This window comes from Ovis canadensis, chromosome 11, assembly GCF_042477335.2.
Source record: "Ovis canadensis isolate MfBH-ARS-UI-01 breed Bighorn chromosome 11, ARS-UI_OviCan_v2, whole genome shotgun sequence".
Classification (NCBI taxonomy): Eukaryota; Metazoa; Chordata; class Mammalia; order Artiodactyla; family Bovidae; genus Ovis; species Ovis canadensis.
The window spans coordinates 43761503-43776700 of record NC_091255.1 but is presented as its reverse complement, the minus strand read 5'-3'; the positions used below and the strand labels follow the sequence as shown (position 1 = coordinate 43776700).

General features: G+C 59.2%; 1 protein-coding gene across 1 annotated transcript in view; it reads right to left on the bottom strand.

The window, feature by feature from the left end:
- Nucleotides 1–1121: 1121 nt before the first annotated feature.
- KCNJ12 (potassium inwardly rectifying channel subfamily J member 12) overlaps nucleotides 1122–15198 on the bottom strand; it is a 37676-nt gene continuing 23599 nt past the window's right edge. The window contains exons 2-3 of the mRNA XM_069543092.1: nucleotides 11739–11857; nucleotides 1122–5643 (exon numbers count right to left, since the gene is read on the bottom strand). Coding sequence (XP_069399193.1) covers nucleotides 4299–5582 — 1284 coding nt within the window. The 5' untranslated portion in view covers nucleotides 5583–5643; nucleotides 11739–11857 and the 3' untranslated portion in view covers nucleotides 1122–4298. The remainder of the gene's footprint in view (nucleotides 5644–11738; nucleotides 11858–15198) is intronic.

Below are 15198 nucleotides of genomic sequence, written 5' to 3'. Positions count from 1 at the left end.
GTTTCAAGGCTCTTGCTGATTTAACGGGCTCTCTCTTTCACTCTCCAACCAATCTGTAAGCTGGCCACTGTTGAGAATGCCCTTCTCCACCGATGGGGAGACTGAGGCCAGAGGGGGAAAGGAAGCCACTCTTGACTAGTGATCAAGCGTGTGGCCTGGGGTTGGACTGAGTCGGGACTGGCCTGAGGGACTCCTGAGCTCCAGCTGGAGCTGGGTTCTCCTGCCCAGAGGCCTGGCCTGGTGGTGCTTTGGCAAGAGCTCTCAGGGGTGGGAGTGGGGGCGGTTGGCAGGGAAGGCCACGACTGGCTTAAATTCTGGCATTGGGACCCCAGGGGAAGCTCCAGGGCCAGAGGAGGAGGGCACCCACCCCCTTCATCAAGCCAATCGCCTCTGGGTCCAACCCACGGGAACACGGGCCAAGAAGCCTTCACAGGTACCACAGCCCCTTGCCCCACCTGGCTTCCTCTCCAGCGGCCCGGAATCATCACGTGGATCTTCACTAACACAGAGGGGTCTCAACTCAGGGAAAGTCTGGGCAAAAGGAAGGATTCTTTCCTTGGGGGCTTCTTCCAACAGAGACCCTCGAGGTGACGATATCCTTAGCCCAGAACAGACCAACGTGTTTCACACTGCAGCCGCACGAGCCTGCCCTCTGCGGCCCTGCTGCCCCCACTTCAACCCCTCTCAGCTCCCCCACACCAGGGGGAGCCAGGTCTGCCTCATTCTGGGGGCTCAGCACACATCAGCCCTGCCCTCGCCAAACCCTTGCAGGAGAAAGGGAAAGGGAGGCACAGGCCTGGGGAGGACCCCGCAGGGGCCCAGGGCCCAGCTGTGGCGGCTGTCTGGCACACTTGGGCCAGGTCACAGCCTGAGGAGCACGCAGGGGTCTGCAAGGAGGCTGCTTCTGTCCTCTCTGTCCTCCTTCATCAGCCTCTGGGGGAGCCCCCCGCAGGTCACGGGGTGTTGGGTGCGGGTGGGGGGCACCACACCAGGCAGGGCCTTTCAACACACGTCTGCACACGGCACTGCTCAGGGAGGCTGAGATGAGTGTAGTGTGGTTTAGTCTCGTGGCCTACATCTCCAGACACTCTGTGTTGAAAATAACATGAAAATTCTCCTCGTTTCACCATTTAAAATATATTTGACGTCGATTTGCCCTTTGCAGGGGCCTCCTTCCCACCAGGTCCGCGGCCCGCACTGGGACCCTCTGGGGGCAGGGACTGGGCGGCACAGCACCAGCAGGTATGGCAGGCAGCGGCCGTGTTCTGAGAAGCACACCTGGGCCTGACCGGACAGAAGCAGTCCGCAGACGCACACACCACCCTCGGCAGGCAGGCGCAGCTCTGCTGCCGGAGCCTGGCACATGCGTGTACGTGTGTTTGTGGACAGATGCACACAGGCCTCCTAACATGCAGTCATATGCAGACGCTCACCTTTGGAGGTGGCACACTCACATACTCGTGTGGCTGCCACCTTGTGCCAACGTGCACAGAAGCCTCACCCTGTCACCCGTGTCCCTTCCATGCCCACGTGGACAGAGTCGGGGCAGAGGGCTGGTGGGACCACAGCTGGGGTCTGTCAGTGCTGTGTGCCCAGCCCCGCACCTGGAAACACAGGAACCAACAGACAAACAGACCCATGGGTAGACACACACAGAGTATCACACACAGACGCCACCTGCCCGGATTCACACACACGTAGAGATGGTCGTGGGCACACATCTGCAGGACACTCCCATGCACAGACTCGAGCACTTCCAGGAAAAGCCGTCACTGGACACACTTCACTGGCACATGGATGAGATGACTCAACATGGGAATTCACGCCTCGGCTCTCACACAATTGGCTCCAGGCCCTCCCCACGTAAGCAGCTTGCTTTCTCAGGACAGAGGGCGCCTCGGGCAGCTCCAGCCCCTGCACCACCAGGCCCAGGCTGCCAGGAAGCTTCCTGGAACTACCACTGCCAGGGGGCGGGGGCAGAGCAAGTTTGTACCCCCACCTGTACAGCACACAGGCCGCATGTGACCTACACCTGTGTGCCCACAGACTCCCACACAACACACGTGTTCTGCACACGCACAGCACATGGCACACTGAACACTCAGTGAGTTCACACACTCCATACCCCACACACAGGCACACACGCCCCAGGGACCACCTGATCCTGCCTCTGCACACACAGCTCCTCCATCTGCCCTCCTGCTTCAAGGGCACTAAAGAGGGAGACTATTTTGGTCTTTAGCACAAGCAATAAATAAATAAACACAGAGGAGGCAAAAAGCAGATAGTGGAGTTTGAAAACACAGCATCTGCCTTTGGTGAGGGATGAAAGGCAGCTCGGAGTGGCCCTCCTGCAGAGTCTGTGGCCTGAGCCATCCCGTGTGAGCCTAGGAGGTGGACAGGCCTGAGAGGAGGGGCCCCAGGCCACTCGAGACAGCTGGGGCCTGGGTGGGGTGAGTGGAGGACTGGCCCGGCAGGCCTGTGTGCCAGCCCCAAGCAACCAGGGCCATCTGCTACGTTCACGGCTCCCACAGGGCTCCACACCACCCCAGGACTGAGGCTGAAGAAGCCCGAGGCTCAGGGCTGGGAAGGAGAGAGGCCCATCCAGTAGATCTTGAGCGGACGAGTGGCCTCCACCTGCCTCGGACTGACCCTTTTGACTGTTCCTGGCTGAAAGTTAGGGTGCGGTCTGAGGCCAGGGCAGGGCTCTCTGGCTGGGAATGGACAGTCTGTGCCGGGACCCGCATGGCCCCTGACCTTGGGGCAAGCCTCCAGCTGCCTTGGGGTTGGAGGAAGGGAGGGGCCAGAGTCCTAGCACCTCCTGGTCGTGAGTTGTCCCACAGCACCTGGGCAGGTAGGCTGGGGAGATGCCAGCTCGCTAATGACTGAACAGCCCAGTCATATGTGAGCACAGTGCTCTCAGCAGTCCCGGGAAAGGCCCAGGCTCCATCCTGAGGCCTGGCCCCTGCCAGCTGCTTTCTCCATCAAGAACAAGCCTGTGCTGGGCAGCTCTTGGGCTGGCAGAGCCAAAAGCCAGTGACAAACAAAGAACCCAAGCCTCTACCAGACCCAGAGGTGTGTGCTGACAAGCTCACCTTTCCTAGGACACTCCTGTGTGTTCAGCATCAGGGCACAGCCCAGCTGGGCCCCGCCCAGGCACACCTGCACTGCTTGCCTTGGAAGGGTGGGGTGCCAGGTCAGCCCAACCTCTGCAGACAGAGGAGTATGGTGGAGTTAGGGGCTGCAGAGAGGAGGCGTGAATCCAGTAAAAACAGTGACAACTGGAGCCAAACTCCCAGGGTCTCTAAGGCACGACTCATGCTGGGGCCCCGTGGGGATGGGGCTGAAACACTTCCTTGGAGTTGGGGAACCCAGCTCTCCTTCCCATGGAGCCATCCACCCCCACAGTTCTGGGGAAGGCCTCTGGGCAGAAAAGGAGAGAGAAGCAAACAGGAGAACCCGGCAGGTCAGGGTGGGGGACGGTGGGCGGCAGGTCCCATCCTGGCCCTGAGACACGCCTCGCAGGAGGCACAGAGTCAAACTTGAAAGCTCTTCCCAGACTCTTCCTGGCCCTTACCCCCACCCCAGTAACACTGGAAAGCCTCCATTAGGATCATTAACATGGTCTCGGTATTGCCATCACAAATGAAATCCAATTCACTTTGTGAGCATAAAGAATGGGGGTGAGCCCCACGCCTACCCTGCAGGCTGCACCATCAGGCACATGTGCCGTCTTCATGGAAGAGAGGCCTGCCCAGCATCAGGAACTTGCTGGAAACTCCACTCAGCTACTTGTATTCTAGCAGACTAACAGAATTCTAACTGTCCTTTCTCCCCCCAACAAATTATAAAAATCAATCACATATTAATTTTTTTTTTGTTTGTAAACAGTCTTACTCAAACTAAGATTGAGAAAGCCAAAACTGGTGTTTCTCCCCAAGGTAAAAACCAGTGAGGCACCCTACTGCCTGCTGGCCTTCGCCCACAGAGGTCGGGGGCTGGTCAGCCGTCTCTAGACAGGCTGCAGCTCCCTCCTCAGGCAGAAGGCCCTGGCTCCTGCAGCCCAGTGCCCAGAGGCCACCTCCCCACCCCTGGGCCTTCCCCAGCCCCAGAGGCAGCACAAGCCACCTACTCTCCCGCCAACATTCCCAGGCGTTGTAAAGAAACATATAACATCTAAAACGCTACTGAGTCTGCAACCAGGGCCCAAGCTCATCCTGCTCAGGCCCAGAGCCCTCGAGGCGCTCAGGCCTCTCCTTGGCGGGGTAGATGCTGCACCTCGGCCAACCGACGGCAGCTCAGATCTCAGACTCCCGTCTGTAAGGCCGCTGCTCAAGGGCTGTGCCGGCCTGCGGCCTGTCAAAGTCGCGCCGGGCCTGGGGGCCAAGGCTGTCCTGCTCTCCGTCCACCTCGTCCTCCTCGTCGCGGCTCAGGAAGGCCAGCTCGTTCTCGTAGCAGAAAGAGTTGGTGCTTGGCAGCAGGAACTTGTTCTCCACTAGGTCCTTGGCACTGCAGCGGGGTGTGGATGGCACCTCATACGTCTTGTGGAAATGCGAGTAGTCGATCTTGTACTGGTTCTTCTCCTCAAAGAGGACAGGCTCAAAGCGGTGGCCCCACAGGATCTCGTTGGCCAGGTAGGAGCTGCGGGCCTGCGTGGTCATGGCCGTGGCCTCCACCATGCCCTCCAGGATGACCACGATCTCGAAGTCATCCGTTTCCAGGTCCTGCCGGCTGATGCCAAACAGAGGGCTGGCCTCATCGATCTCGTGCAGGATGGTGATGGGAGACACCAGGAAGATGCGGTCCAGGCCCTTGTCAAAGCCGACATCGATGTCGATCTGGTCCAGCGGGATGTACTCGCCCTCCTCGGTGACCCGGGGCTTGATGAGCTGGGCCCGCACGTGGGCCTCCACGATGTGGCTCTTGCGTAGGTTGCCCACGCGCCACATGAGGCAGAGCTTGCCGTCACGCAGCGCCACCACCGCATTGTGGCTGAAGAGCAGCGTCTGCGCGCGCTTCTTGGGCCGCGCCATCTTGGCCATGATGGCGCCAATCATGAAGGAGTCGATAATGCAGCCCACGATGGACTGCGCCACCACCATGAACACCGCCACCGGGCACTCCTCGGTCACGCAGCGCAGCCCGTAGCCGATGGTGGTCTGCGTCTCAATGGAGAAGAGGAAGGCCGCCATGAAGCCGTGCACCTGCAGCACGCATGGCGTGCGGCCACGGGCCTCGGCAGGCTCCAGGTCCCCATGGGCCACCGCAATGACCCAGAAGATGACCCCGAACAGCAACCAGGAGGCGAGGAAGGCCAGCGAGAAGATGAGCAGCATGTAGCGCCAGCGGATGTCCACGCACGTGGTGAACATGTCCGCCAGGTAGCGCTGCGACTTCTCATCCATGTTGGCGAACTCGATGTTGCACTGGCCGTTCTTCTTGACGAAGCGATTCCGGCACCTGCGCCGCGTGTGCACCTTGCCATTGCCGAAGCCGTTGGCGCCCGACATGGTGACCAGGTGCAGCCCGTCCTCCTCTGAAGACACGATGCTGTAGGGGTTTGTGCGGCCGGACGCAGTCATCCAGGAGGTGGGGGCAGCGGGACCCCGCCTGACCCCAGACTGGCTCAGGGTTGGGCAGCCCCTGCAACAGAGAGGATGGCAGGGCTGATGGTGGTGCTGGCGCAGTAGCTGCCCTCTTACCTCCATGCCTCCGCCCCCGGCCAAGCCATGGTTGCGGAGACCCAGACTCACCCACAACCAGCTCCTAGTCCTCCCTCCCATCTCAGCCAGCTCCTCGCCTGCCTCCATCCTCCCAGCTGCTCCAGACAAGAACCCTGGGTTCTTCCTTTTCCCACCTAGGGCTCTGCTTTCCAATATATTCAGGATTCAGGATCCAGCTCCTTCTGCTACCCTCCCAGCCTGAGTCCTTGAAATCACGCACGAAGACCAGCATGAAAGCCACCATGCTGGCCTTCCTGCTCGATGCCAGTGCCCACGGCAGCCACCAGGAGTCAGTCCATCTCGTCTCCAGCCTTGCCCTTGCTCGCCTCCAGGCCCACCTGGACACCCTCCTCTGAGCCCTGGCTTTGATGCCTCGGGGGCATCTCCCAGGGCCTCCCTGCACCTGAGAAAACTGTACACCCCCCAGAACCCCACTCGGACCCCACACATCCCTCCCTGACCCCATAGCACTAGTGACCACAACAACAGCTTGCTCAGGGCTGCACAAGCCGTCCCACCACAAGACCACCAGCTCCCTGAGTACAGGCATTTGCTGTTTGTTCACGGCAGTTTCACTCTGGGGGCCTGGGCCTGGGCCTGATGGACACCCAAGGCTGGACCCACCACCCTCCTGACACTCACACCTCCCCCAGGTGCCTATTCTCACTGCCCATAAGCAAGGCCTATGGCCTCCCCATCACCAAAGGTGGCTAGAAGGGGGCCCATGAGTCAGCCTCCAGAGGGGTCACTGACTGCTGACCTCAGCCTGGGGACCTCCGCCACCCCTGCCTTCCTCAGCTCTAAATAAGAGCATGTGGGGAGCACTCAGAAGAGTCCTCATCCTCAGCCCACTCAGCACAGCACCTGACTGGCACACACTCGCACACTGGGTGGTCCCAGGCCACACCCCACGGCACTGTTCCCACAGCCGACAAATCCCAATCTCACTGCTGGGAGCAAGCATCCAGGCCCCAGATGCGCGGGTAGCCACCCCTCCCCATGGCCCTGCTGGTTCTGGGGCAGCATCTGTAGGTGGGAGATCCCAACTCCACTTGGCCCCATGGGTGGGCACTGAGGCCATGCGGCAGTCCATGTCAGGCACCAAGCGGGAACAACGTGGCACGGGACTGATGGACCCCACGCCTCCCCAACTCCAAACCAGTCACATCACGAGGTCAGAGCCAGATGAGCCTGGGAGCGCTTGAATGCACTGAGATGCCGAGGCCCCAGAGACGGTCCCAGGGCGGCCAGACCAGGCGAGGGAATGGAGCTGACAGCCAGGAGGTGGCAGAGCTGGGACCAGCCCTGGTCTGCAGGGTGGGGTACAGCCAGAGTCGCAGAGAGGCACCACCGCTGGTCTCTGCTCCAAACACCTGGGAGAAGGTGGAGGTGGATCCCACTCAACCAGCCGCGCTGCAGACCCCTCCCAGGGGCCACCCAGTTGCCAATGTCACTGGGTCCCCAGGTCTGGCAAGTACACAATGCTCCCAGCTCATCCGCCCACAGGGAGAGCAGGCCAGACCCATCAGCAAGCACTCCTGGGTCCCTCCTCAGCAGCCCAAGGAGGTAACTACTGTGGCTATTTCTACTCTCTGGATGAAGTTTCAGAGAGGTCAAGTGACCTTCCCAAAATCACGTAACCACTAAGCAGGAGAGCTGAACTCAGAACTACTTCTCTCTGACACAAGGTCTCCCAGCGTGCGGACCCCAGGCTCTGCGGCAGCTCTCCTCATGCTGCCATTCTCCCCTACAGCTGCTGCAGCTGACCACCTCACCCTGGGTCTGAGGAGCTGAGGCCTGAGGCTATCATGGTGGGCGCTGCTTCTGCCTGGGCCAGGAGGCAAGGAGCCGGTGGTGAGGGTACCCCAGGGACCGTGCCTGGAAGACAGCCCAGCCCAAGATTCCTGGGCCTTCCAAGCAGAGGTGACCCGGATGGGGCACTCAGAAGCCGGCAGCATGCCACCAGATTGCAAGGGGCAGGTCTGTGTGGCCGGGAGGACTTGCGGGATGTCCAGCAGGTCACGGCTGCTCCGGGTAAGGCTCTGAGCAGCTTGAGGCCTGTAATGGGGACAGAATCAAAAGAATCAAAGGCCAGGAGAGCCCAGACTGGCACGACTGTTCCCAGCAGCTGGGCAGCCTCACATGGAGGCTGTGACTTGGCCAGCTCCCGGGCAGGTGGAAGGTGTCACAGTGACCACTGGCATCTCTGCCTGAGCTGGGTGCCTATGCCCCACCCAGACCTATTCTATTGAAGTTTCTCCTAAAACCATAGAGAAAATCCACAGGCCACACTCACAGCCACTCCCCCACTATTCAGAGCTGGAAGCTGGTACTTGGAGCAAAGTCACCCAGGCAAAGACCCCTGGAAGCCAAGGAGCAGAGACACAGCGGGCAGCTCTGTGTGCACATTTGTGCATGTGTGTGTGCGTGAGATGCCAGGGCTGTGGGGAGCCCTCACAGGCACTTGTGAACACACCACCACAAAGAAAGGCTGAGGAAAGGACCCACAGTAGGAGCCCTGGCACCACAAACTTGCCAAACATGCAGGGACCCTCCGCACACAGAAGGCAAGGTTGCAGGGCTCTGCGGTCTTCAAGGACTCGGTTTAAGAAATGTGGGGGACACCCCTGGAGGTCTAGTGGTTAGGATGTTGCACTTCCACTGCAGGGGACCTAAGTTGGATCCCATCTCTGGTCTGGGAACTAACATCCTGAAAGTTGCAGGGCATGGCCAAAAAAAAAAAAAATCCAAAGTGGGACAATATCCTCAACCAAGACGTACAGGCCTATCTGGCTCTGGCTCAACAGGTACATACGGTTAGATTAGACTGACAGGAAGCTAGAGTTGCTTTGCTGGAAGAGGCCTTAGCAAGCAAGGAGGCTAGCTCTCCATTTTATAAATGGGAAAACTGAGGCTGAGACTTGTTCCATGTCACAAAACACCTCATGGGCCAGGATGAGATATAATAAAGACAATAATTAACACCACAGCAGGTGGAAGCCCAGGTTGACTGGCAGGGGCCCCAGAGGTTGTGAGGAGGGAAAGAGGAGACAGGCACTGGGATCTCCTGCCTGAGCCAGGACAGGCGACTACAGCAGTGGAGGTGGGGTGTGAGGCACCCCCAGTGGGCTGGACCCAGAGAGCCCCAAGGGGAGGCAAACCTGTCCTGATCCCAGCGTCTCCAGAGCCGGCATGCCCGCCGGCCACGGCACCCATGCACAGAGGCTCCGGCACCCAGCAGACTCAGTGCCCCAGCAGGGACTGGGCTGGGAGCTTTTAGGCAGGCAGCTAACACGTGACTACCGGTGGGGCCGAGTCATCAGGAGGTGCCTCCGGATGGAGTGGGCCACCCTCTGCCAGGTCCCCTGAGGCTCTGGGCCTCAGGTTTCTACAGCACCCAAGAGGAGACCAGGCTGAAGCCAAGAAAGCACTAACTAGTTGGGCTGATAGAGGGGCCACTGAGGAGGCGCTCAATGTCCCCGTCCCTGGGAGGCTTCCCAGGTGGCAGGACCCCTGCATAGGTGTGAACAGGGTGATCACTATTTGTCAGGCACTTACTACCTGCCAGGCGCTAAGAGCTCAAATAGGTCATGTAATCCCTTCTTATGACTTTCTGGGTGAGGAAACTGAAGCTCAGAAAGCTTCAGTCATTTACCCAGGGTCACACAGCCTTTCATAAGTGAGCACCTAGTGTGGGGGGTTGAAGAGAACTCAACTTCCCATCTCCTTATCTCCTCCAGGCCCCAAGGCCAGATGTGGACATGACACTGTATTCCCAGCCTCAGTCCTCAGGGTCCCTGCAATGCCACGTGGTGATAAGACACAAATAGCCCCTCTCTCAGCACACAGAAGCAGAGGCAAGACCCTCACAAGCACCCCTGATCTATGGCCATTCAGGCCCCGCTTGGAACATCCAGGGAAGGGGCACTCACTACCTCACGGTCAAGTCCTTACAAGTCCATGGTCAACTGGAAGAATCCTTACAAAGCACTTATCTCAGAGAAAGCCAGCATGTAACCTACAAACACCTCCTCTCCAGTCCCTGCCCAAGGCAGACATCATTAATCCATCACAGAGCACTTTTTCACTACAGCCTGTGGTGGCCACACCCTTTTTGCTAATCCAGATACTATCAGACTCAGCACAATGGCTTGAAAAACGCAACCCTTCATCTGCAGGCGGGAAGACGGAGGCTCTGAGAAGGGTGCCTCACCCAGTCACACAGGGAGCAAGCGGTCTGGGCCAGGCTTGGAGGGTGCACCACAGGGAGACAGGGCGGCTCAGGGTGCAAAGGCGGGAGAGGGGCATCCCTGGAGTGGGGAGGGCAGGCTGGCGCCTCAGGGTCCAGCAAGCAGGCTAAGGCTGGTTGGGGAGAGCCCAACACCTCTCCCCTCACAGTCTGGGGTGATGATGGCCATCTCCTGTGCCTGTCCACCTTTCTCAGACACAGTCCTTCCCCTTCCCCAGATGTCACCCCCAGGCTGCAAACATTTGGAGTCCACACTGTGCAGACCTTCAGGGTGGGGCCCCTGCCAGGCCCACGTGAGGCCTGAGGAGAGCTGTGTGCTGGTGATGGGCCTGGCCGACGCTCAGCTGTCCCTGGGCCCTCCCCACTTCCAGGCGCACCTGCCCAGTTTCCAACCACCAACACCAGCCTTTCCGCCTGTGCAGTGGCGGGCCAGGGAGCAGCTCCCCACTACGAAGAGCACACTTGGGGCGCCTACTCTACCAAAGCTCGCAGGGCCCCTCAGGCCTGCTCTCAGCAAGGACTCCACACCCTCAGCCCACCTCCCCGCACATCCTCCCAGCCCCGCAGAGCCAACAGGCTCCTCCTCTTCTCCAAAGCTCACCCCTTCCCCCTTCTTGCCCCCTCAGTCTCCTTGTTTCCTCACACCCCCAGCACCCTATGGGGTCACTGGGCAGCCCAACCATTTCCCCAGTCACCCCAGCCAACAAGCCTGGCCTCCTCCCTCCTCTTCAGCCCCCAAATCCACTCCCTCCCCAGGTCCTGTGCATTTGATCTCCTGAATGATCAAAGCCATCCACCCACTCCTTGCCCACAGGCCCCTCCTGTCCAGGCATTGCTATCTGGGCACTGCAACAGGCTCCTTACAGATGTTCCTGTGGTGACCCTCGCCCCACGTGGTCCAGTCTCCAAATCACAGCTAGTGGGAATGCTGGAAACCCATCGGTTAGGAACAGTGGAAGCCCACCACTTCCCTGAGGCCCTTTTAGATTCTCTGGCCCTGGGCACCTTCTGTCAGGGCCAGAAGGTGCTTTTCCACCTTGTGTGAGAGTTGGTTTTGCCTTGGCCCCATCTCTGGCCGATCTCAGAAGTCCAGAGAGACTGAGGAAGGCCTGGAACAGAGCGGGCACCCAGTAAATGTTTGCTGCTCAGACAAAGACAAGGGAATAAGCTGCTGAACAGAGGCATGGATGAGGAGATGGAGGAATCATGAATGAGGAGACCTTCACATGTACCAATGGGTGGTCAAGCGTGTAGATGGATAAATGGGGCTGACAGGTGGATGCACGGACGGATGGAGGATGACTAGAGGGGTGGATTAGTTAGGCAGGTGAGAAACGTCTGGATGAGTTGGGTGGATGGACGTTTGAGTGGATTGGCGGATGGACGGATGGATTGAGCGGATGGATGGATGGATTGAGCAGATGGATGGATGGATGGATAGAGTGGGTGGATGGATGTTTGAGTGGATGGATGAATGAGTGGAAGGATAGATGGACAGATGAATCTATGGATGGGTGAATGGGTGGGTGGGTGGATGGATGGATGAATGGGTGACTGGATAGCTGGCGAGGGAGGTGAATGGATGGAAGGATGGCTGGATGGGTTGGGTAGGTAGATGAAGAGTTAGATGGAAGGAAGATGGATAGAGGGTGGATGAGAGGTCACATAGGTGGGTGGATGGGTGGATGGGCAGGGGGGTAAAGAGATGAGTGCCTGGATGGAAGGATGACTGGGTGTACAGGTGCACACCCATGACCCAATCTTACCTCTGGAACCTTATCTTCTAAGTAACGGTGCTCACCAAGCAAGTGACTGTCTTCAAGGCTGCAGTAGCAGTGGCTGCCATCTCCCCACCAGCTGGAGAGGCCTCAGCAGCTGGAAGACCCTGAAGTTGACAGAGCACAGTTACCATTCTCCTTGCTGGGGGGAGCTCAACAGTCATAAACTCCCACACAAACCCCCATTTCTGCTTGCTTTCCCAGGTCCCCGTGGAAGGTGGAGGACCCTGTGAGTCTCCCCGTAACAACCCTTCAGAACCAGAGAAAGGCAGTACAATGCGGGCCCCCAGAGAAAGTGACCACTGACAGTTACTGAATGCTTACTATTGCATGCCAGCCACTTGGTAGGCGCTTCACAGACACCAACTCAGGCAAGCCTCACGACATCGGAACCCTATGAAGTCAGAGCTGCTGCTGCTCCTGCTGCAGAGACGGGGCACTGTCGTGGTTCTCCTCAGGTCAGAGGACCTCAGGGTGTGACTTGCATACCTGGCTACCTGCAGAGCCTTCAGCACACCAACCACAGGCCCCGCTGTGAGCGGACAGCCCCTGCCTTCCTCCGCAGCATGCCATAATGTCATGGCAGGGGGCAGGGGGAAGGGGGCATCGGGGAGTCTTTGGAGGCAAGCCACCTGAGATGTCCTCTGGCCACAGTGCCCATGCAGGCCACTCTCTCACAGCCACCATTGGCGGGCATCCACAGTCACGCTGGATCTTCCAGCTGGGATTAAGGGTGGTGAGTCAGCCCCATATCACAAGCCTTCTCAGGCAGCGCCAGTGGTGGGTTTAGAAGCATACAAACCCAGTTTCAGTTGCAACTCTGCCTCTCACCAGCTGTATGACCTTGGCTGAGTCACTTCCTGGCTCGGGGCACCTGCTCATGCTTTTAGGAGGTGGCCTGGCGGGTCTCCCTTCACTCTGGGCTCACCTCAGGACACCCAGCCCTCAGCCTCCTGCTTCGCCATCCCTCATGGTTCCCAAAGCAGCAGCCAGGGGCCCTGCCATTGGTCCCTCTAAAAACGGTGGCGTCTCAACCCCAGACCCCAACAGGTAGCTGGACTTTTGACAGATAGGACTAGGTCCAGGGCCTCTGACCTCTTGTCCTTCTCCTGGAGTGGACACCCACTGTATCTGGCCCTGGGTGCTGGGTTCCTGGCCTCAGTGATACTTCAACCTTCACAGCCCACCCTGAGGGATAGATGGGAAAACTGAGGCTGAGAAGGGTGAGGTCACCGAGAGCTGGGACTGAGCAGGGGAGATGACATCTGGCCATGGGCAGGGCAGACGGAGGAGCGCCTGCCTCCCACTTCCTGGGGTCATTCGGCCTGCCTTCCCTGGCTCTCTCAGCCTGCCTCCCTGCTCCCTAAAACGGGCTCTCTCCTGTGAGGGAAGCAAACCAGCTCCACAAGAAGGAGACAAAGCCTTTGAGTAGAGCAGGGACCTGCCCCGGGTCACACAGACACAGAGTGAGCGGCAGCTCAGGGACAAGAGCTCAGGATCTGACACCCTCCCAGCGCTCCATCTTCCCCTGCAGCAGCCACGGCCCATGAGACAGGTGTGACCTCCAACCCTCGGAGGTTCACTAAACATACTCCTGAGGGGGGTCCACAGTCCTGAACAGGGAAGGTCAGAGCAGGGGCAGGGTCTTCAGCTGATAAGGATGACTGACGTGACAGCGAGACTGTCCCTCAGCCTCCCAGCGAGGGAGAGGAGCCCTCTGCTTTTCCCCCAGGACCATCCTGTCAGTCAGGGGCGGGGTGGGCCCCTCCCCCTTGCTGCTCAGCCTTGCTCCAGTGCCATGGGGGAAGTGCACTGGGCACCAGCCGGGCACCACGCGGTCCCACCACCACAGCCACCATCCTCGCCAACGACAGCCTCCCCTGGAGGGTGGGGCTTGGGGACCAGCAAGCCTCAGCCCTGCATTCGAGGCCTGATCACCCCCTAGCTCCCAGTGGGAACTTCCCTGGGCCTCAGGCTTCTCATCTGCAAAATGGGGAGGCTACAAAGAGGGTGTCCAGTGCAGCAGGCGCACAGTAAATGCCGGCCGTCCCAGTGTTCTAAGAGGACGACACCCTCCTGCGTGGCCCGGTGCACTGCTCTCAGGATGCACCCAACAGGCTCTGAAGCAGGAGAGCCCTGAGCTCTGCAGGGGTTGGGTCTGGCTGCCCTGCCCCCACTCCCCAGCTCTGTGCCCAGGGTGTCATCTCTGGCAAGGGTGCCCAGTAAGTGCCGGCTACAGGAACCACAGCGACCACAACCTCTCAGGCCCCTCAGATTCCGTGGCCTGGAGACAGGGGCTGGATGCACTGACCACAAGGCTAGGCTGAGCCAAGCGGCCAGGAGGGATAAATGTCCACTCTCTGAGCCCCGAGATAAAGCCAAGGCAGGAAGTTCTGGCCCCCAATGTGGAAGACAGGTCACGCCAGGCACCAGGAAATACTTCCGAGGGTATTTTTATCTTGAGAACATCCTTCCACAAGGAGTAGGAGCAGGAGGGAGACAGGGTGTCCTTGGCCCCGGGCCCCTGGAAGCAGCAGAGGACAGACTCCTGGTGCCCTTTGCTAGAGTGGCCATTAGAGACACTGGCCCATCCCTGGGCTTCCGTGGGTCCCAGGACCAAGTGGGGCCTGGGGGATCTTGGGGTTACTCATGGGGGCCCCAGCTCTGCTCAAACTCACTGTGTGGCCTAGGGCAGGCCCCCGTCCCTCTCTGGACCTCCCTCTGGGAGGCAAATTTTCCTGAGCGCTCACTCACTGCTGGACTCAGCTGGGCACCAGGGGCTCTGTGATGGACCAGCAGCGTTTGTCTACAAGGGGCACCTCACCAAGCAGGAAGACAGCGAGCTAGGTAGCAGCCATAACGGGCAGGGTCAGAGGCACGGTCAGAGCCTTTGGAGGCCAGGGGAGAAGTGTGACTCAGTCGGGGGGCAGGGGACTCCCTGGAGAGGGCCCAGCTGAGACTGACCACGCACTGCCAGGAGCACTCGGGGTCCCAGAGAGCAGGGTACGCACTGGCTCTGCTCCTCACACACTAGGCCTTGGGCAAAGCTCGCCCAACTCTGAACTCTGCTCCTACTACACGTGAGGGGGCTGGCCCTTCCAGCACCTGCATTCAGCTGAGCAGGGTGCAGAAAGAGACCCTAAAAGCAGGGAAACTAGGTGCTGAGTGCCTGTGCACGTCACACCAATGTGTAGAAGCAGAGGTGCTGAGAGGCCCTGCACGTTATTTTAATGAGTTTGGGCTTGGCCCCAAGGGCAATCAGGGCACCAGAGAAGAGTTTGAAAGTATAAAACCAGAGGCAGTATGGCTTGCATTCCCATCTTGTCTCTGTCCCTTCCTGGATGACCTTGAGCAAGTCATATAACTCTCTGAGCCCAGTTTTCTCACCAGTGAGATGGGATGAATAACGTTATCTATTTCATGTGGTCATGATGGGTTTCATCAGGTT